The sequence below is a fragment of the Strigops habroptila genome, chromosome 5 (assembly GCF_004027225.2).
Source record: "Strigops habroptila isolate Jane chromosome 5, bStrHab1.2.pri, whole genome shotgun sequence".
In the NCBI taxonomy this organism is placed as follows: Eukaryota; Metazoa; Chordata; class Aves; order Psittaciformes; family Psittacidae; genus Strigops; species Strigops habroptila.
The window spans coordinates 37,021,733-37,044,929 of record NC_044281.2 but is presented as its reverse complement, the minus strand read 5'-3'; the positions used below and the strand labels follow the sequence as shown (position 1 = coordinate 37,044,929).

The window sequence follows — 23,197 nt, the reverse complement described above, 5'->3', positions numbered from 1 at the left end:
TTACTGCACTGGCAGACAACTGCCACCCAAAATTTTGCAGAATAAGACTGCAATCAAAAAATGTTTGTATAAATTAGAAAAACAGCCTCAGGGCAGCGGAAGAGGGAAATGGAAAAGGGGAGGGCAAATACTGGGAGTAAATACAAAGAGCTGCTGAGCAGAATTAGAAAATCATCTACACAGGTCCAGAGCAGGGCAGAAGCAGCCAGTTAGCAGAAAAGGATCTCAGGTTATATCAATTCACAGCCTGAACTGGACCAAGCAATCTCATGCTATTGTAAAAGAAGTGCAATTGCTCATCATGCTAGGCTGTATGAGTAGGAATATAATCCACACACACAAAGCAATACTCAACTCTACAGTGAGCACCGGCCTCAAGAAGAGGACTCTATCCAGTTCTGGCAGCTACAGTGTGTCAAGAAGGCATGGATCAGGAGATAGCTCTGCTGAAGAACAGTAGTCGCAGGTTACATTTTTTTCAGCCTCTGATCATGAAAGACTGAAAGAGCTGAGGGAGGGGAAGGGAACTCCCTTTGCAGTCAAATTATATGGAACCTCTGCTAGGAAAGCTTGAGGTCTTCTGTCTTGCATTAGGAATGAGCTCTGAACATTTGGAGATACCCCCAGCTCTCTTTATTTTCCACTGTTCTATAACACGAGTAAAGCAGACAGAGTGGCTAAACAGTCCATAAATATGGCTTGCCCTAAAATTAGGCCTTTGATCTTGAAGAGAAAGGGAGAAAGAAAGAAGAAAAAAAGCCATGCTACCAGCCAGAAAGCACGGTTCACTTCTCCTGTATTCATCTTTTAATAACTGCTGGCTCGTTAGACACTGACTCCCAGAGGGACTGTCTCTTTCCTCATTGTTTACCCATGCCATCCGAGTCACAACCCCTCTGGCCAGCAAAATTGAAAACATCACCTTTCAAGCTCCATCCCACTTTGATCCAGAGCTCATTGTGTGTGTAATACAGTAGATTTATTTTTCATTCTCTCTTTTCTTTCTTTCTCTAATGGATGCCACTGGAAAAGGGTCTCAAAGATCTAAATGTTCCTAAACTGGCAGCGAGCTCTGTTAAATACCCGACATGTCAGAACCGCTGCGTAACTTGTCGGCTCATCCCTGGTGCATCCTAGCTTCAGGCAGGCTGTTGTGCAAGAAAAGACAAGACATTATCTCATTTCCACATAGACAGTGGTTCAGTGCTTTAAGGGCCCAATACCCAAATATGTTACAGCCATTTTGTGTATTCTGACCAGTACAGGGGAAACAATCCAGGACCAACTGAACAGATCAGCTCCAACTGGATGCAGTTTGGAGGCTTGAGGCAATGTTGTTTTTTCCCTTTGTTCAAGCTGCACCCAGTAAAAGTGAGTCACAAACCCTCCCTTCCCCCTTTGCAAGGCCAATAAGACTTCAAAGTTATAATAACCCTCTCCCTACTTTCTTGTGCTGCAGTTCTCCCTCCAAACCGTGCCTCATGGCACAATGGAGAATTCTGAAGAGGCTGGTGCTCATGTGCCTCTCACAGCCTCGCAGTCAAAGGCCCTGCAATGAAGGGAGCTCACAGCTACATGGGTTATTCAGATAAATACCTGAGTGTATCAGCTAAACATACACCAGATTCCTCCAGAAAAAAGGTACCATATTAATAAGCATTTTATTGCATTTATCTTTGATGAGGTATGAGAGGTAGTGACAACCCTGGTTGCTGGGTTTGGCACCCAGGTTTACAAGGAGACAGTGGACAAACAAGGCTACAGGTGAATAATTAAGAGAAATCCCTCTACATTATAGCTTATATTTCCAGGACCAACGAATTTGTGGTCTTGGAACATGAGTCAATGAACACGTTTACCATCCCAATAGCAGCAGCTTTTTTCCTCATTATATTCCCACAAATCCATCAAAACTCAGAACAGAAAGGGGTCCCCACATTTGCCTTGCATATGTCTCTCCTAGGGCAACATCAGCCTGCAAAAGAAGGCAGAAAACCTGAGAGGACTGACTGGAAAATTCACTCCAAGGACAGACGCTATTTAGAAGAGATGGAGACAGTTCAGACAGAAAAGAGCACATTGGCTTTAGAGAAGTTAGGCTTTTACCAAGTAGTGCTGTTACAATCAGCATTTTACATATGACGCATAACAAATAAACACACCAAAAAATGTAATTGTGAAATCAATAAACTTCTAAACATCTGTGACTTGAATGCTTGAAATTAATCTGGAATCTGAACACCTGAAATGAACAGTTTTGCAAATGTGATTCCCAGATCAAGTGAACACTGTTGTTGACGTTGTTTAAAAAGAAAAGGTTTTGGCACAGCCCCATGAAGAAGAGCAAGAGGCCGCTCAATCCTCCCCCAGGGGCTTGCTTGCACAGGGCATGTTAAAAACGTGCAGCTGGCATACCTTTGCCCCACACCAGTCCAGATTCTACCATATGGGACCAATTTCGCAGTCATTCTAATGGGAGTCAATGACAGCCACACCATTAGCTCAGAAGAAAAGAAAACTTTCATAAAAAGTCAGCCTGTAAACGCCTGAATAAACTTCAGAGCTCTTAAAACAGTTACTATGGAGTCACTATGGAAACAAGCACCGAGTTAAGCCAAGTGCTAATCTCAGCGAAATACTAAAAAGAATGCTTATAGTCATTTAGCTTCCTTATTGCAAGGCTTGCTGCTCATACACAAGGCTGGCTTATACACCGAAGTCCCAGCCACTCTTTCCTTGCCCAAAAATATACACTAGTATGCAACTTAGCATACAATTAAAGGATAAATTCATCAAAACAGACTAGAAGCAAAGTACAGTAGCAATGTAGGCCTCCTGCAACCCAACCCCACATGCACTGGGGGAGAGAAAAGAGAGGAGTTGTCCTTACACAGCTGTGGTTTTGAACAGTGGTTTGCAGATTCAGGAAGGAGTCTGCAGTCCAAGAGGTAAATGGAAATGCATGCCTTTAAAACCCATCTGCAGGCTTGAGCAACTACAACTTCCCATTGAGCTTGTCAAGTGCAATTGATACCACTCAATCACGTAATCCACATCACACAAGCTACTTGAACAGTATCAAATGGAATACATTTGTAAGGGTTAATTGCAAGCTCGCATTCTGTGCAAGTCATGTTGTTCTTAAGCAGAGACTGTCAGGACTCTGAGAAAGCAAAGCAAAATTACCCATCCACAAAGCAGGAAATTCATGATACTCACATTGCCACTGCCACACACATATAGCTGCTTGGTTTTTCTTTGGGGAGGAAAGAAAGCTGGGGCTTTCCCTCCACACCAGTGTGGTACTAAAATCAGCAAGAGATCATATAGACTAGAAACATTTAAGCACTGTCTGCTTTTAATGGGGATAGAGTTAATGAAATACACTGAAATCAGCTGTTAAAACATTATTCAAACTGCTGCAGACTTGTTTCCAAACAGCAGCTTAAGGGATTGATACCAGGAGGAAGCAAAGGGCATTCAGAGCAAACTTTCAACCTGCGGAAATATTTGGCTGATCATTTTAGAATGTCAGGTGTTTGATACAGTGAAATTCAACCTGGCTTTTACAAGTATCCCAGTATTAAGACAAGCAGGGTCTGCAGACTTGTATGTAGCCAACCCCAGAAATACAGTTGCTGCAGCACTATTCTCCTCAGGCAGCCTGAGCAACACATCCTAATGCTGAAACCTGCTTCTGATTCTTTCCACTCTCCAGTATCCCTACCGAAGGCCCAAAAGCATACCTTAACATTGCTCACACTCTGAAAACAAATGATAGAGCACCTGCACATATATGAAAGAGCCATAGCCTGGTCGTGCACTTAAATATTATTCAGCAACACTGCATCGGGAAAAAAAAAACAAAACCAAAAAAAAGTCCTTTTCAAGAAAATTTAGTTCCAACAAATTAAACCTTTCACCAGCAGTAAGCACCTAGCTTTTCCAGTTTATGATAGCCATGATAAACTAGGTATGTGGAAATACTACTGGCACAAATATCAACTCAGAAGCTGTTACTTAAACTATAAGCTGTTATGTGAGCTTAAGTAAAATATTATAAGTGTCCTCTCAAAATTCAGGCATCACAAACTGGCATGTGAAGCAAAAAAACATTTATGAAATGCTACAGAAGAAAATAATTTGTATTAAATGGAACTAGAAAAGTCAAGGAGAAACAGACATCTGAATTTCTCAAAAGTAACTAAAATTACACCTATGCTTCTAACATCTCCTCCTTTCTCCCAAAAAATCATAATCCAATTTTTTTTGCTTTTCTTTCTCCCTCAAAACTTTGTCTGAATCAGCATGATGAGCTTTTCCTAGAAGAAAGAATACAATTCAAAGAGCAAGGACATATTCTGCTTTGTTTCAGTAATTACCCCTCAGATGACAGAATTGGAATTTACTCAAAAATTCCTGTGGCCAGAATTTTACCATCCTTCAATGCATTAACACAAATGCTTCCACATTTTAACACACACAAAGGTTACAGGCACATGACTCCTATCACCATTATGAACCAATTTCCTGCCACGTTGTTCATTACTTGTTCGTTATCTGTTAAACTCTGCCCTTTGGGAAGGGATGGAATGAGTAGCTAATTCATTACTAGTGAAATATGTGACGTTTATTAACGACGTGAGGATATCTTGCAAGAAGACATCAAGTTCAAATTTTCACACAGCAGCAGATCATAGACTTTTGCTGAATACCATGATTGAAAAAGTCTACAGCTGACTGGTAAATGCAAACGTATGGCCTCTGAGCTTTTAAGAGTCCATTTCTCTGACTGCTTCATGTATCTGGTCACAGGAGAAGGGAAAACATCAAGGAGCTGTAGCAGTGTAAACATGAAATGCCAAAGAAGTTATTAAAATAGTATTTTATTTTATTAATAAAACTAAACAGAATTAGGACATGGTTCTACTTTTTCTTTTTCCCCATTTCCTTTGAACTACTCTGATCATCTCTTTTTGAATCAAGGCCATATCTACCATTCCTGTGCTGATCCTGCCACTCACTCTCCAGCTGTCTGAGCATTTCTTGTGTTAGAAGTCCTTCACGCAGCAATCTGTTGGCAAGAGATCCACGTCCATAGCTTTTCAGATCCTCCTGCCTTGTTGAAGACCGATAGGCGGCTTTCAAGTTCTTTGCTCTTCTTTCTCCTGGCACGTCCACTGCAACAGAGAGTGCCTCTGTGGACCTTGCACAATGACGGTCTGAAACCGCCCTGGTATCCCTCTTAGTCCTTGAAAGAGGAAAGTCTTCTGACACAACTTCTGCTGTGCCAGGAGCAGCTGCAGATTGTGAAGCTCGGATCAGCTTTGTGATGTTGCTGACACCAACTTGTATAATGTCATCCAGTTTTTTCTGTATATCCCTCACGAGGACAGCATCAGGGAACATATCCATGAAACGGTAACTGAAGAGAGGCAAAACAACACAGAATTCAGCCTTTTCACTGAAGGACTGCAGACTGGGACAAAAATGAGATACATAATATGTATGGTAAAAAAAAAAAATTATTACATGTTGCATGGGAAGGCCACTGTATTTTAAGTGGCATTTCAGCTGCTCTAGTCCAGGATCACTTTGTTTCTAACCTTCTCTGTCAGTCACAAACTGCTCTCTGCAGAACACATGACTTGCTCCCACAACATCGCTACATTTGCATTTGTCAAGATCCTCTAAAGGGTCAAAGGAGGTCACAGTGCACCACATACACACAGGCTTGGAGACATTGCTTTTTTAGGACTGTAGTTGTAAGCATTAGAAAAAAATAAAAACAATTTTCAAGCACAAAAACAATACCTTAACCACAAATAGAGGTCAAAAACGTCATGAACGGCTTCAAGGTGTACAAGCTCTTTGATGTTCTTTGGAGCAGCTAATGGCCATTTGGTGTGCTGACAGAGCCAGTCAAATGTCAGAGGCTCATTTCTACTGAACTGTCTTGCAAACTGAAAAAGAAGTAGATTCAGTGAAGTCCCCAGTTAGTTATGAAGGAAGAAATCCCATATGAGTTAAATTCTCTTGCGTCTGTGTACATAGAATACTCCAGAAAATACCTGCTTTGTTTTACACAGTCCAAATGCCACACATTCTTTTACTGAATTACTCAACACAGGAGTCACCTCTCCTTCCCAGGACACAATCTGTCCATGGGCCATGCCCAGAGTTAAGCAACAAATGTCCAGAGCTATTCGGAAAAGCATAACACTTAAGATACATGATTTCATCTAGCAAAGCAGATAGACCTTTTCCTTTTTTTAATTCTCCTGCTCCTATTACTTTGATTATCTCGTTTCAGAATCTCCAGGATTGAGAAAATGTTAAATGTGTTTCCTGACTTAGGAAACACACTATTCATAAGTCAAACCAATTAATCTGCACTCAGAATCAATCCTTCTGAAACCCAGACATCTCAGCTCTTTTACCAAGACATAAACAAGCCAAATAAGAGCTATATTTATAATTTTCAGGAGTGTTGATGACTTGGAATAACTGCTTCCTAATTGGCTGATGCCAGAAGGGTTTTTTTTGCCAAGGAATGGGGTTTAAATTCACACAGACATTCACAACAGCCTACCTCCATCAGAAATCACATTATGCCCCTCTGCGCCTTCATTACTTGGGACCTGAATGCTCAAAATTATCTTAATGAGGCACTTTCCCCCCTCCACCCAACTCTTTAATCACTCAATTTTTAAAGAAAATTATTAGCCATTTTTGAAAAGCACAGGTCTAATATCTGTGACACAAGGGCACCACATCAGTTTCATTTTTACCCTATTTTAATGTTTAATGCAGTCTCTAAAAGGGGACAAAGTTGATACTAACAAAGTTAAAGACCCAAACAAAATTATTAATCCTGAAAAACTGACATCAGCTGACTACATATTCCTCAAAATAATCACACCAGGGGCACAGTGGAAAACAGTTCATCTAGGCCTGAAAAGTTAAATGAAGTAATTCTGAGAGCAACTTACAGCACTGTATTTTCTGGGTTGTTTAATTCTATGTAACTGTATTCTAACATCAGCAATCACACTTAATGCACCACTTAATGCTTAAGGGTGCACAAGTAGCTACATCACACAATTCTGATCTCTCCCAGTTCATAGATTGCCTGCAAGGCAAGCAGTAGTATTCTCTGAGGCAAACAGCAGAAAAGCTACCCAAATTTTAACTTACATCACAAAATGAGAATCTGTCTCAGAAGTTTCAGAAGCTTTGGCCAATAAAAATGGTGAAGAATGCAATTAAAAAGAAAATATCTCCAGCTATTTTACATTACTACCTGTGAGCACTTCAAGAATGCTCTCACATGATCTAATGACAAAATCCACAATCAATATAGCAGCTAGATACAATCTCAATGCACCAAGACTTGCTTGCTCCAATGTAGATACCACATTTTTTTGAGAAAATAAATAACTGACCTTCAACAACGTGGTACACACAAAAGGCTCTTTTCTGTTCAAGGGTGCAGTGCAGAAGACATATCGTGATCGCAAATTTAGTGGAATGTGCTGAATCATATCTGCTAGAAATTTAAAGTCATCAATATTGCAGACGAAGTAATGCCCATCAACTTGTGAGAGACTCACAAAAATATCCTGTGAAAATATAACCAAATGAAGAGAATGTTATCACAGGAGAGAGTTTTTAAACTTTGTATTACTAAACCACAAAGTGATTCAGTGTTTCAAATTCTAGTTATACTGAAAGAACAGTTAAAAATATCAAATTTGATCACAGTAATAAAAAAGGGACAGGGGAGTTCCTTCTACTCTTAAGAGGATTTTCGTTAAATTCTCTCACACAGGATCAGAGAAAACATAATGCACTATGCTTCATTTAAGCATTTTCAATTCATCTCCTAAGTAACAAATACACTGTTCTGGAAGTGCACATTTTAGTTACAAAGAACACCATCACAGGAACCAGCTCTATGTCTAGAACTCGTTAAACGTTTGTCACTTAGCATGACCCAAAAAGCTAATTTTACAGCATAAAATTCAATAATTGAGGTATTTTTAGCACAATGTCAGGAATATTTTAGGAAGAAAGAAATCACAAGATAAATAGAGTATTGCAACAGAAGAGTTCAAAGAATACCTGAAACGTATCCAAGGTTTGGAGAAAAAGGAGATGCCAACTGCATGTTGCAGGGGGAATTTTTATGCAGCCCCAAAATTATTTCTCTAGTCTAAATCTTTGAAAGACTTTTTTAAAGATCTTTAAAGAAACACTGATCTTCTTAATTCAATATGTGACCAAATATTTAAGAGATCAATAACAACATGAGTTTTATCTTAATACTTCTATGCTAGCCCAGAAATTCTCAATCATAGAATTTTAAAGATGTGCTGTTACCCTACCAGCCTAAGTCTTCCGGGAAGTCTCCAAGTATAATCTTTTAACTCAAGGTTAGAAACGGTACACTTTGCTATATTAACAGTAATACAAACTTAAATCCATGACAGCTGCTAAGAATTTCTCAGTGTATTAAAACCCATGATACTAATTTCTAAATACAGCATTGTAAGCTTAATTTCTACTTTAAAAGGTTTAGGCACTTCCAAAAATTCTATTATCCAGCTAATGATGAAATCAAGTAGATTTAAAAAAAACTGTTTTCTCGAAGTTAAGCAGACACTGGTTTACAATAAAGTAGCTCTCAGACCGGCCCAGTTTCCCAGGAATTTAACAAAATTTCAATCTCTAATATTTTCAGCCTCTGACCAAAAATTCTACACTTAAAATATAGGAAAGGTGAAATGAAAAGGTTGTTGCATACTCTTCAACACACGTGAACATATGTACACACTTCAACAGCTTTCAAGTTTATTTTAAGAAAGAAAAGTTAACCATTCTGAACATATTTGCAGTCACTGTGGTGGTAGAGAGAAGAATCCAACTGATAAAAGACACACACGGGGCTGTTAGGTTCCCAAAGAGCATGTCTGAGCAAAAGCAGTGACCATAAGCAATGCTTAATTTTTAAAGCAGAAGCTAATATTTTGATCATTCTTACAATTAGATTGGATAGAGTGGCATCAGGGAGATGATAAGCAAACATTTCTATCTGCTCAGGAGTAGGATGTAGGCCAGCTGCCTAAAGGGAAAACAAAGAAAAATATTTCCATTAATTCTCAATATTGTTTTTAAGTCAGTGCATCAGAAACAAAATCTCGAAAGACCAACTGCAAGAAACCAAAGCACCCTACAGAGTCCAGTTTATTTAGCATACTTATGTAGAACTTGAGCTTGTGTTTGAGCTTTTAGTTCTTAAGAGCAGCATCAATATAAATGAAATATTGCAAGCCTCCAAATGGGACATATATTCAAAGTCACTTGGGCATGACACAAACCATTTTTAAGACTAACATGTAAACACACACAAGGTAAAATAATTTGGGATCAGAACATAGTAGAACAGCTCCAGAGCATGTCTGTAGAAACCAGGTACTGAGCCTCTCACCTTCACAGGGCGCACAGGCTCACTCAAAATTTCCTTCAGCTGTATAAGGTCATCACGATGCATTGTAGTGACTTCTCCTTGTTTGAAGGATGAGCCATAACGCCCAGCTCTGCCTGCGATTTGTAGAGCCTGCGAGGTTGTAATGGAGTCTATTTCCTTTTCTCCCTTCTCATTGATAGCTGGCTTTACTATAGAGTTAAAAATTATTCTTCTTATACACCTGAAATATTTGAATAAAGAGGAATCCTTTTTTGCAAATTATTTCAACCTACGACAGAAGCATGAAAGGCTTTTTGTTTGGTTGGGTTTTAGCTTTTTTCTCCTCTATAAATTACAGATACTACTTATGGACACAGCATATTCAAAAGGGCAGCATAAGACTACTGGTTAGTTTGGTTAGTTGCAGGAGAATCATCATCCCTATACACATCAACCATGTTCTAATAAGGTCCCAATCCATTCATTATTAGTAGTTTAGCCTTAGTAGTTTAGTTTTTTAGTTAGCCTTAGTAGTTTATAGCAATGTGATTGCATCACCTCCAGTACCAAAATACATCTGAAATTGGATTGAACTCGCTCTGTATTTCAGAAATGCAAGAGACTGACACTGGCAACTGTGCACATCTTACTCCAGTGAATTGAAAGGATCTTAACAGTGCCTACTATCACACGGAATTAGGCCAAGTGAGCCATTTAATTTTTAGAATGAGTTTTAAAATTAAAGCTTAGTTCTAACACATCAAATTGATCGCTACTTCAGAATCAAAATGTATGTACTGTGTTATCTAGACATAGCAGCTATTCAGCCAAATTAGCCAAACTAGGGAGAAATAAGTGAACAAATTAACGTAGGTACCACACCCCAAAATAATCCAAAACCAACAACACCACACAAAAAATCCACCACAAAACCATACCATAACCTGTTCCAAGTACTTACAAATTGAGTCCCATTCCAATTGCATCTGTAGCAACTAAAATTTTGCATGGATCATCAGGATCATTGAACTTCTTTGCCTGTTCAAGTTTTGTCCCTAAAAAAATGACAAAACACTTCACATACCAAACTTTTCTTACAAAACAATGATGATGTATTACTAAGACCAATGCCTTTAGGGAAAACAAAAAACGAAACAAGAAAACAAGAAAACAAAAAACCAAACAAAAAACAAACAAACAAACAAAAAACCTCAAAAAACAAACATACAAAAAAACCCAAACAAACCCCCCCCCCCCCCCCCCAAAAAAAAAAACCCAAAACAAGCAAACAAACAAATTGGTATTTGGCTGTTGTTGGCGGAAGAGGGCAGGAGGGATTTAAATCATTCCTAGAGCTGTGGACAGACCTCACTTAATTACATCTATCTGAAGATCAATATGAAGTACATAATAAAGGTCTAATCCCAAAATAAAAAAAACAGTCAACGATTACTTTCTCAAACAATATACAGATATAAAACTAGAAAAACTTGTACTGCTTCATTTTAAAAGTTTTTCTAAGGAAGAGCAAGAAGCAGAACATATCCTTTAAAGCAAAAGTCTTACCTGGTGGTAGACTGCCATATATGACAGCACATTCTAATCCTCTGGCTTCAATCTGTCGACTGATAGAATAAATGTCATTCTTACTGAAACAGACAATGCAGTCTCCAGGACGGAGGTTATCTAAAGATTCTAAGGCATAATCCAGCACAGTGAGAGGAGTGAGTCTCTCATAGTTTCGGACCTAGAAACAGAGGAGTTGGCAAGATAATATGTTTTTAAATAAAAACTTCCCATGGAATATCAGCCAGCATGGTTACTATCACAGTTCATTGTAACACTGAGGGACCTCTCACAGTCCTGAAGGGATAATTACTGGGGAGAAGGTGACATACACCTTACGCACTTACTATCTTGCAGCACCTCCCAGGCTGAGAACTATATGGTCTTTTAAAGAAACAGAAGAACTATATATTTTTACATGTAAGCTAGATTCAAGAAAAGAAATGTACAGGCTATGTAGCAATTCTATAAAGAAATGAGAGTTTGTTTTCACTCAAATCATCTGAATGCTGTAACTGGTCCTCTTTCAGAATTACACACTCCACCATATACACATATATAAAGCTACAGCTAATTCACCATGAAATCATATAGGCTTGACTTAGGACCAAATTTTATGTTTTTAAATACTCTTCACAAAGGAATCTTCCCCCTCCAAAGAAAGTATTTATGACAGTAAAGCTGGGATTCAGATATCTTTCAATCACTTTGTTCTGGAGATGTTAGCTCTTTTAACTCCTTTCCTTTTCATATGGAGAATAAATACCAAGAGATCCAGCAACCTTGGTAAACTTTAGGGCACTGTGCCCTTCAGGAAGAACAGAACTGTAAAGAAAGCCCCTGAACAGCTGTAGCATTCCCTGAAGGGAACTCAGCAAAACACTTTGCCTAAGCAAAACACCGCTATTAAAAAAAAAAAAAAAACAAACCAAAAACCAACCAAACCAACTTTGCAACATCTCTTTTAGTTTACAGGAATTGAGAAACATTTTAACAAGAAGTCCTGCAAGAACAAATTTGATCAGTGAAGCCCCTAATTTTTGCCAGTTTTCCAGCAAGGAAAACCTGATGTTCTGTCCATAACTTGACAGAATTAAAAAGCTTACTTCAACTTCCTCCCCTGTAGTGTACATGAGCTCTGTCACCAAGTCAACAGCAGCAGCTTCTCCACAAACGTGGATTTCTTCTGCACAGAGTCCTAAACAAGATCCAATGAAATAAAGTGCAAAATGTTATGTATTTATAGACACAGTAGCTTTAGCTGACTTTTAAGTTAATCAAAAATTATATTTTGCTTGCTAAACATGTCAATGAGGACTGCATTTCATTTCCTTCAACACTCCAGATCAGTACCTAACACTTCTCCCACTATACACTACTTAGAGCTGCTCTTGATCTCGTATCAGCAAGGGATGCTTGGAAATCCACTAGTATGATAATCAGAGTAGCTAATACTTTGTTGCACCCTCTCAGCCAAAAGAGGTACCCTCACCACACTGAACAAATGGAGCAAAGCTTTGAAAATGTTTTATTTACTACAAACGGTTTACTAACTCCCAACCCACAGCAGAACATAAGAGCTTTGTTTTCTGCATGACCTCCTAAAATTATGAATATGTCCCCAATGCAGTGAGAACAGAAACGGTAATAAAACAGGAGGTAGAGGAAATGTGACAAATCATCCTGTTAAACTTAGCACCACAAGCAGTGGAGGGAAGGGAAGGGGGAGAAGCCACATTCCAGACTTTTGCTCAAAATCTGAGGCAAAATGAGTTTCAAAAATTCCTCTTGAAAAATTCTAAATTTATCAAAAGAAGCATTCTTCTAAGAATTTAACAGATCAATGCAGCTCTATAAACAAGCCACTTTAGATTAACACTATAAAATATTTAATGTTTGTCATGTTGCCATACATTTAACAGTATCTCTTCATAACAAAATCTCTGCCCAATTGTGTTGTTTTAATTGAACAATAAAAAGCTAACCTCTAGAAAATAATCAACGTAAAAGGACAACACAGAGTAACAACACAAAGACTCCGTATTACCTAAGGAAGCAAAACTAAAAGAGGCATCTGCATAATTTCTAGAATAGAATCTTAAAAAAACATTCATTAAGTAAAACATGACAGGTAACTTGCTGCATACAGACAAATCCTTCAAGGCAGAGTATCTCTCTATCCTGCTATGAGAAGACATAAGATGAAAAAATACTTTTATTTTGCTTCCCATATTGAAACCACTTATGAATATACCAACTGCTAAGCTTGAATTTAATGTGCCATTTATAGTCACATTAAACTAGCTCGTTGTCAACACAAACAAGCTTACCTAGAAGGGCTCTTGTCCAAGCCCACCCTCTGGCAGGATCTCTGATCATCTGAATTTCATCAATCACAGCAACTTCATCTTAAAACACAAAAGAAAAATATCATGTACCAAGGAAGAGCATCTAGAACAGCAAATTAACACAGGAAGGAACTCAAAGGCTTTCTAAAAAAGGTTGCTCAAATCAAGTTAATCCTCTACCACCAAAAAGCTATCCTGAGATGATCATGGTTTTAACTCCTGTAACACAGTTTAGAAATTGTTCAAATATAAGCAAAAAAGAACAGCTCAGCTACTTCAGAGTGCAAGCAATAATGCACATAAAGATACCATAGATATGACTGAAACAATTCTGTATACATACAAGGTGTATTAGTGCTGCACATTTCGATGGTACAAGCAATATGAGGAGCTTGTCTGGCATCTTCACTGGCATACACACGCTCTTCTCCTGTCACCAAGTCACATGGCACATTCTAAAGGGATTCAGAAAACTCATGTTAAGTTTCTGTGACACAACGGAATCCCATTTCCAAAGGGGGAAAAAAAAATTAGCTTCTTAAAGTAGCTTCTAAGACAGAATAATGGACACTATCCAGAAAATGACTCAGCCTTTTAAGACTTGTGTCCTGTATTTAAGGGACATTATTCATAATGACATATTCATAATGACATATTCATTATACCTGAAGGGTATAATGAAAAGGTAGTGTCTGTAATTAGATGCCCTCCCCTACTCCTGCAGGATATTACATCTCCTCTGAGCATTTCAGAGCTGTCACATCTGCAACAAAAGAACTGTCAGAAGAGCTGTAGTACAAGGGGCTCATAAAGCATTGTCCAGCAGTGAAGGAGCCTTGCAAACTCCGGCCTCCTCCAGCTCATTTGGTGATTGCCCTGTTGGATGTCTCACCTACTGCCTTATACTCACACAGCAAGAGTTCATGAGGACTGGCTGTGAGAGACAGCAGGGGCCACTATCCTCTGTCAGCTTTACACTTGCTGAATCTCAGGTGGATGGCTGTTCCTTCCATGTTTACAGCCACCTGGAAAGGCATGCAGGAAGCCCTGTTTAAGCCTCAAGGGCTATATATGATTCATGAGCTGCCTAGTTAAAAGTCCTTGCACACACTAAACACATGGGGGAAAAAAGTGCAGTAACTCTACTAACCAGGAATATCACTGCATGGTATCCACATTCACTACAAGGCACTTGTTACAGATATCTCCTAAGACAAGCCAATCTTTCTTACGTGTTGCTTTGATCAATGAATAATTGGAATTATAAACCCTAAATCATAGACTTATCAGAAAAAGAGAAATCATAAGATCATGTGGTAAACACTACTGTACATACATACTATGCTGCATTAACATGTGAGGTGTTATCATAAGGCTTGAGAACTGGTGTGGCTCTGTGTAGCCAGAAACTCACTGGTGAGGAGCCTTCAAAAAAGATGCTGGAAGCAATAAAAAGAGTACTAATGAAAACTTCTTCTAGGGACCTGATAGAGGGCAGTGCTCTTCCACCCAACACATCTGAATCTGTAGAAGTTTTTGTTAGATGGTTGAGTGAAATATATTTAAACACTGAAGCAGAAGGTTGAGTTAAGAAAGGGTAATTTCTCACCTACAAGCTAAAATAAAGTTCATGGGCAAAAGAAGCCATGGTTTCCACACTGAAAAAGCTAATAACAGAACCTGGCTAAACCCAACAAAAGGAAGGCAGGTCACAGGGATGATTGCACGGCATGTGCTTTGGGGAAAGTGATGTTCCATTTGGAGAAATGATGTTCCATTCTGCATGCACAAAGCAGAAATGCACAACTGGTGTTCACATGAGCTGTTACTGCAAAGCAAAGGCATCCATTCAAGCATACTACTTCATGGACTATCTTAAGCAACTACAGTACTTTACAAACATGCATTCATGAGACTGTTCCAGTACTAAGGACATAGGCAAGTAATATAACATACTGACAGCATTATTACTCTTTTGGAAGATCTCATGAGCCAGAAGTTTTAGTGGACCGCAGTATATTCCAGATTTTGCTGACAAAAATCTCTGGATAGCATGGTAAGTTTTTCCACTGTTTGTAGGACCGGCATGGAATATTATCTTTCTCTGAATAGCCCTGGCATCTGGATACCTACAACATACACAAAAAAACACATCTGCTGAACAAATCTGGTTTTCTGGATACTGATTCAGGGGAAATTGTAAATTAGCTTAAAAATTTACTTATTAATAGACTTTTTAAAGCGTGTTGAAAGCAGAAAGATCAAGTTCTTAGAGACAGTACAATGAAGTTACTAAGTCTTACACATTCATCTTCTAAACAATGCAATGCAAAGATTTAGAGTGGAATTCACACACACCGTTCAAAATAATTCTCATTACTGTGATCTCTCTCATTGGGTGTATTAACATTTTAATGTTATAGCATGCAACCTCCCAAACAGATACAGCCAGAAGACAGCTTTCTGAAAAGACTATACCAACTCAGCAACTTTAATAGCCAATATAATCTTATTTTCTTTTTAACTGATTGCAATATATCTTGGAACAAATATAGAGTTTCTGACATTAATTATTGTAAAAACAGAGAAATGGAACTGAAAATATAGTGCAATTACACATCACAAAGCTTAGGTCCACAAACTATGAAGTTCTGTTACACAAGAAAACATTACAACCACTTAAACACACTGACCAGTTGGGCGGCAATCTTAAATCACTGATCTTGCGTAGATCATCCATACAGTCCAGCATTGGAAAGATTTGCTTTGCATGCCTCAGGAAAAATGGAAAGAGATCATCTACGTGACCTAGAAGACAAATCCTTTTAAGAAAGTTGCATGCTTGTCTGAAGGTGTGTGTCTTCATCAGAAACTTTACCAAAAAAAAAAAATTCTGCTACTTCCACCAGACACTTAGATAATTCTTTCAACTTCTGGCTCCCTACAATGTTCAATAATTATCTCAATGGCAGAAAGATAAACTAACATGAGTACACAGACCCACTAAGCAATGTATTACAAATACAACAATTTGAAGAAAAAAATAAAATTCAGTATATTCACTCTAGTAGTCTACATGTCTAGAGAACTTCTAAACTGCCCAGCTCTCACAGAATTTCAAAGAACTATCTCAATCTAAAAACCTGTCATCAAACATACACACACATGAAAAAGCAGTGGGGTTTTTTGTGTGTTTTTGGTTTTAACTGAGAATTAGTAGTCAATGAATGAAAATGATTGTGAAAAATTTAAAGAACTTAAAAACTGTAGTATTTTCAAGTATTATCTCAGTAAACTCAACTAAAAAACTTCAAAACTTGCCACAAAACTTTACACTTCTATGTATGTGAGTTTTAAGGCATACATAAACAATGCTCATATATAAGTAAATAAGGAGTGGAAGTAAGGAAATCATGTGGAGGATTTTATGCACAACTCATATAAAAAGATACTTCACATTTCCTAAAGACAGTAAGCACTGCAGCTCTAAGTGTGGAGAAGGCTGTTTCCACTGTAACCAGCTAGCATCACCTCTCACTTAAGTGTCTTTGATTATAACACACGATGCACTAAGCAAGCAACACTCACTCCTATTAATACTACACAGAAACAGAGCACGTCAGAGCTGTATTCCCAAGCACTTAAAGCTACCTGGTCAGGAGAAAGCTCCCAAAGTGCCCCCTAGTGACTACTGAATTTTTAAGAGAGGAATAATTGGAACAGTACTGTTTTTAGGGAAGTAAAGATACTACAAAACAGGCTGCTGCTTGCAAAGACCTCCACCTCTTCTGTTTCCACTTTGGAAGATTTAAGGATAGATCCCTCCATAGGAGGGGCACAAATATTTCTGATGGGGAAGCAATGATTTTTAACCTCTTTTACAGCTCAGTAGGGGGATCCACAGGTACGTAGGTAAGCATACAGGTCGAAATCAAGAAAAAAACATGTATTTAATTTTAAAAGCACTCCAGATACTTGCCTGCATCACAGCATATATCATTGAGAATAATATGCAAATCAGCACTCACAGAACTGGATTCCATGATATACTTCCTAAAGCTTATAAATGCTTGGTGAAACAGGCGAGCTGGGGGGGAGAGGGAGAAAAAGGAACAAAGTGAATGTGACTGGGGTCACAAAACCATACCTGTAAACACCCAACAAAACACTGTAGTCCATTAAAAACCTCTAACTTAATATCAGATATTAAAAGTAAATATAAAGGTTTGAACCAAGTGACAGAGACAACCTAAACAAGCAGTGTTGTAAGACCCATAACAGATCAGATCTACTTAATACCACACCTGAGTAGAAACAGATAACACATTAAAAAAATAAAAATTAAAAAAACCAAAACAAAACCTTAGAACATTTTCTTACCATCTAATCCATTTTCTGCTCCTAGTCTTTGGATTTCTTTTCTTTTGTAGAACTTATTTAAGTTTTTTAGAACTTCACCTGTAGAAAAAGAGTAACTTTTTTTTTTAGTTTGCTCAAAATTAAATCACATTCTCCTAGCACAAAGATCATGGCTCATAGTCTCCTTACTCTGGAGAAAGGGATTCTTTGCTATGCTGAGGGGATTCAAATGATTTATCCCTAAATTAAACACAATCAATGATTGAGCCCCCTGTAGGAAAGGACAACCTTAAACCACAGCAGAATTAAGAATTGACACAAAGCTGAGGTCAGTATTTGAGACATGCTCTCCTTGATCCTTGATAGAAAAGCATAAAGGTGGGAACCTGAGCCAACATGTTACAGAACAAACTAATTAAGGTTTTGGGGTGTTCTTTGTTTGCTTTTTATTGGCACGTATCAGGAAACAGCAGATTTTAATGTGAAAAGTAAACCTACTTAAACTACTTGGTGACATGTTTTACTAAACATCTCAAAATACCTTCTTCCCTCCACCCTACTTCCAAGACACACTCCAGATCAGGCAAACCAGATGCAGTATTATTCCTATTTTTCAGGTTAAATAAAAGAGAGGAAAAGAAAACTTAACAGAGTTTCCTCATATATGTCACCAGCTTTGTTTGCATAAATATCTTATTACAAAGTTATAAATAAACCCTTTCCTTCCCCTAAAAGGCACCTTCAGATTTGCAACAAAACTGTATTTACTAACGTACACTCTTGAATTTAGTTCATTAAATTGCAATGTTAGTTAAATCATAACGGCAAAATGTGTCCCCTCTCCATCTATATAGCAGATCAGAAATTCACAAAAATCTAGCAAATATCATGAGCACCTTTTCATAAGCTTATGTTATTCCTAAAATTCAAGTCTACAAACCCTATGTTATAAAATGCTAGGACTGATACATAATGCAGCACACCCCTGGTTTGTCAATACAAGTCACTGAACACAACAGTGCTAAGCTCTGCTCTCTGCAGCTAACTCTGTAACTCTTTGAAATCTCTGCTATGACACAGAAAGCTTACCACAACATGAACCTTAAAAAATATTTAACGGTCTAGAAATCAAATACAGATTGGAAAACGCTGCACTAAAAGAAAGCATGGGGCTAATTCTCTTCAGAGCTTCCACAAGAACTTATAACAGTTAACACATCAGCTATGCAGATAAATTCACAACCTACTGGCCTTACAAGATGAAAAGGTCAATGCTAGAACATTTGTTACTATCCAAGGCAACATGACATTGGGACCATCACAGCCTACAACATCCAAGGTCATGATGCTTCCTAATCACAAATACTTCTCTTAACAATAAAGTATATCAAAACGAAACAAAGCTGGCCCAATGAGACATGCCCACATTAGCTTAATCTAACTGCACGTAGTACTACATCTACAGCAACAGCTAACAATCAGGGTACATACTTGGATCTTTGTCCTGCCCCCACCACTACCTTTTGTACCATTCACTTCTGTTTTAAGATTTCCCTTTCTTTATCATTTCCTCACTCTAGAATAGTATTTTAGCTCTTAGTCCTCAATTACTTTGACTTGTCAGCAGCATTAAGGTTCTGTGTAAAAAGATGGCCTGACTCTGTGATTAAGTTCAGAAATTTTGCAGTTAGCCTCTAAAGCATCAGATTCGTTTAGCTATTTCAGCCCTATTTGCAGGAAGACTCTTCAGCCATTTTCCTGCATCTGGGATGACAATATTCCATTTCTGTATGCTACCACTGGGGCAGTTGGAACTGCTGTGTTTTAAAACTCCCCTAGAACCATTAGACTTATATTGTCCTGTCCAAGTGACCTTGTGTATCTAAATAATCCACTTGTCTGGGCACCTCCTGTTTCTGATGCATGAATTGCTGACAATACCTCATCTTTCCTAGTTTACATTCCTCACCAGTAAGCACAGTCCACTGGTCTGACAATCGAAGCCATAGAACTGACACTCAATATGACAACCGAGCATTAGGGCCCCAGATCAACAACTATATCAAGGATTCTGTGAAGCCACATGGCAGAAAGTGTTGATCTTTCACATAGCAGGTTTTTGTTTACTTTAAAATGGATATTGGGTCATCCCCATACCGGAAGGCTCGCAGTCCAAATAAACCTAATTTGTGTTGCCCACTGACTTGGCAACATTCAGGCCCGGTATTGAAGATCATGAGGTCAGGTACCAATCCTTCTTTCTCTCTCTGTACTGATAGCAGATCACTTACCTTTACAACATCCATATCTTCTCTCATTGCTCTTTACATCCCTTTCTTCTGACGCTACATGCATGAGCAGATCTCTTGTTCCCTTTCATTCTCTAAGATTAATATCACAGTTTCTTTTTTTTTTTTACATAACTACTCCTTAGATATTTTGGTATAATGTGCTCATGTCTTACCTAGTCACTCAACAACTGGCTTGTTTAATACTGTAATCATACAAGAAGTTTAGCAAACAGCTACTTAGATCTTTAATAATTCCATCATACAGCAATTTCATACTGTTCTATGGTTTCCCATCACGCTGTACATTTGGGCCTTTCAGAATGAAGACATCACCATTACAGAAATCTATCAGAAACATTACTAATGTAAAAGCAATGAAAAGCTATGGAAAGATATATTCTGCCACAATTTCTTTAAGAAAAACTCAAAATCAAAGCTCCTGCTAACTGTAACATACTTGATACACCAAACCTGAAAGTATACATCACCACGCATAAGGATCCATTTCCTATGAAGTCACAGAAAACAGCCATGACTGAATTCCACTAAAGGCCGTTAAGCGGCAGGTTTGTTATAAAGACTTTGCAAGCTTCTAAAAAGGCTTCTGTTATACAGACAGTGTTTGACCAGCATGAAAACTATGAGCGCTGTCTCACTTCAGCACGTACAAGCTAACAAGATGATTCACACTGGAACTACATGCTCTGCAAACAACAAAGTTTCTTCACAAGCCATAATCAGAAAGCCTACAAATATAATATTTCTTTATTGAATCTAGTTCAGTATTTGACAGCAAAATCTGACAGAGCATCTTCATTCAAACTATAAAAAAAACAAACCCAGACAAGCACCATGCTGGCCACCTGGCTGGTCTCACATGAAAGAACTTCAGGCTGTTCAAAGTAGTTAATTTTTACCTGCGGGAACATGAATAATTTTAGTCAATCTGTTCTCTCTCAACAAGTTAGCAGAGACCAAACAGAGTCTATACTTATCTTCCCAGGGCATTTTAGTTGTACCTTTGAAGAAATCCAATATAACCCAAGACAACAGGTAAGGTACAAGTAAGATGCCACCACTCATATTTACTAGCACCCAAGGAATGCATTACTAAATATAAGTCAACACTCAAAGACAAGTCTGAAAACAACACAGATTTTTTGCATAACAGCTGTTCAAGATTTTTCCTCATAGCTGGGTTTTTCAGCTGTTAGGACCAGGTATTCTCTTCTCAAGAGCTCTGAACAAATTAAGATCATTTTCCCATGCTTCCTATACATGGAGTTAATATAAATAATGTGCTATCAGAACACTTAATTAGGAGAACATATGAAGAATAAAGTTTCCATTTACACCCTCATTTGGAACCAGCAAACATCAAAAGGATCAAGAACTTGTTTCTTATGTATGAAGTCTTCAAAGATAGTATGCTAGCACAGCTAGATAAAATAAGACCTTTCCCAAGCAGAAGACTGAATATGGATGAAAAATTAACAGGATGTATGGTTTATAACTAAAAATTAAAAAAAAAAAATTTTAAAAGAATTAAAATAAATGGAAAAAGCTGAAAAAGCAGTTACAACTCACTCAGTGGTTCTTGAGGTATAATTACATGTAAAGACAACAAAGAACAGAAGTGTAGAGCATCTAAAGGTCAACCACAGAATTTCTTGTTTCCACTTACATGTCAAAAAATGTATTAAGCGAAATGACACGACACATACCCAGCAGATAGACAAAAGAGGAATATAAAGCATTGAGAAAGATATTACTTTACTTCAAGACTGAAGTTCAAACTCCTATTCTGCTTCTGACATACTCAGCAGCTCTCATAACACAGAGGGCACTGAAGTGAATAGTTCTTGACAGAGCTTTCCTAATTGATACACAGAAACCTACACTTAAAACACAGTTGTTCATACCAGAAAACACGCAAACCCAAGAATACACAAACAGACCTGCACTATTCTAACTGAAAGTTAAACTTAAGTTTCTAATGCTGATGCCCGATGCTAGAAATACTAGTGGATGCTTTACCCAATTTTGATCTAAGCACATGCACAAAGACAGTGCTATTCTGTCTATTACACCAGTACTTGCGAAAACTATGAGAAAAGTAAGGCTAAATATTTGAGAAAACTATGACTTGTAAGTTCAGATACAGTTCCGGTTTTGGAGTGCCACATGATTTCAGTTTAGCAGTGGGACCTGCCCCCACGCCAAGTACCTCTATTCTGACTGCGCTGAAACAAGGAGTGGAGGATGTAGGCCAATGGATTTTTCTTCCCCCACACAGAGCACACCTAATGAGCCCTGGTAAAATCCTCGCTATCGGCTGTCTTTCCCCACCTGGCAGCTTTTATCCCACTTTCATCTTCGTGGGCACGAGCAGCTACATCGGCCAGAGGAGCCACAAGGCAAGACCTCTCGAGATAAGGCCGCAGGAAACAACCCGAACGGAGCGGCGGGCCCCCGGGGCGGGAGGGGAGCGGCCAGACGACGCCCGGCGGGGCCCGCCAGTTCCTCTCGGCCCTCATGAGCACCCAGCCCCGCAGGCGGGTCAAAGGGGCAGCACGCCTCCGGCCGCGGAAGGACAAGGCCTGCACCGCCGCCCCACAGCTGCCTCGCCACACTCACCCTTGTCGAGGGGCCGCGTGAGCTCGGCGCCCACATCCTCCTCGGCCCCGTCACCGACAGGCTTCAACGGCACGGGCACGAAGAGAGAGGTGTCGGGGGCCCGGGCGCTGCCGTCCCCGCCGACGGAGGAGCAGAAGGAGGACGCGGCGGCGGCAGGGCGCAGCCGGGCCGCGGCGGCCCCACCATGGCGGAGCACGAGTCCCGCGCGCGCGGGGAGCCGCAGCAGCGGCCACGCGCACCGCCTCATCGGCAGCGAAGGGCAGCGGTGGCGGCGCGGTGCTGCCGCGTCATCGAGCTGCGACCGACGTAACGCCCTCCGCCGCGCATGCGCAGCTCGGCCCTCACAGCGGCGCCTGCACGACGGGATCCAGCCGCGGTGCTACGAGGCGCTAAAAGGCGCCGGAGCCCCCGTCACGTCCGGGCAGCTCCGCCCCTCTGCCGCCCGGGGCGGGCATTAGCGGGGATGCTGAAGTAACACGCGCTGCGGCTGCAAAGGGCAGAGCCAATCAACAAAGACGACCCAGATG

General features: G+C 39.3%; 1 protein-coding gene across 2 annotated transcripts; it reads right to left on the bottom strand.

Moving 5' to 3' along the window:
* Positions 1 to 1,649: 1,649 nt before the first annotated feature.
* Positions 1,650 to 23,196, bottom strand: SUPV3L1 (Suv3 like RNA helicase). 2 transcript variants are annotated; one of them, XM_030486330.1, is made up of 15 exons: positions 22,671 to 23,196; positions 17,764 to 17,841; positions 17,363 to 17,470; positions 16,077 to 16,191; positions 15,344 to 15,512; positions 13,727 to 13,838; positions 13,366 to 13,443; positions 12,142 to 12,233; positions 11,036 to 11,216; positions 10,431 to 10,524; positions 9,491 to 9,710; positions 9,044 to 9,124; positions 7,446 to 7,622; positions 5,815 to 5,963; positions 3,337 to 5,425 (listed from the first exon to the last, which is right to left on the bottom strand). In XM_030486330.1, exons 1-15 carry the CDS (start codon positions 22,915 to 22,917, stop codon positions 4,927 to 4,929), a joined length of 2,400 nt encoding a protein of 799 aa, XP_030342190.1. In that variant the 5' UTR covers positions 22,918 to 23,196; the 3' UTR covers positions 3,337 to 4,926. The 2 variants fall into 2 exon arrangements, with proteins under 2 accessions (XP_030342192.1, XP_030342190.1); XM_030486332.1 differs by lacking the exons at positions 15,344 to 15,512; positions 17,363 to 17,470; positions 17,764 to 17,841; positions 22,671 to 23,196 and having other exon boundaries at positions 1,650 to 5,425; positions 16,077 to 16,163.
* Position 23,197: the final 1 nt, after the last annotated feature.

Bases quoted from the DNA above. Each gene is read 5' to 3' on its own strand.
- SUPV3L1 (XM_030486330.1), bottom strand. From the start codon at position 22,917: ATGAGGCGGTGCGCGTGGCCGCTGCTGCGGCTCCCCGCGCGCGCGGGA. The intron at 17,471-17,763 runs GTAAGAAAATGT...TCTCCCCCCCAG, and splicing joins AGCAGAAAATGGATTAGATG to CTCGCCTGTTTCACCAAGCA. The intron at 16,192-17,362 runs GCAAGTATCTGG...TTTGTCTTCTAG, and splicing joins TGATATATGCTGTGATGCAG to GTCACGTAGATGATCTCTTT.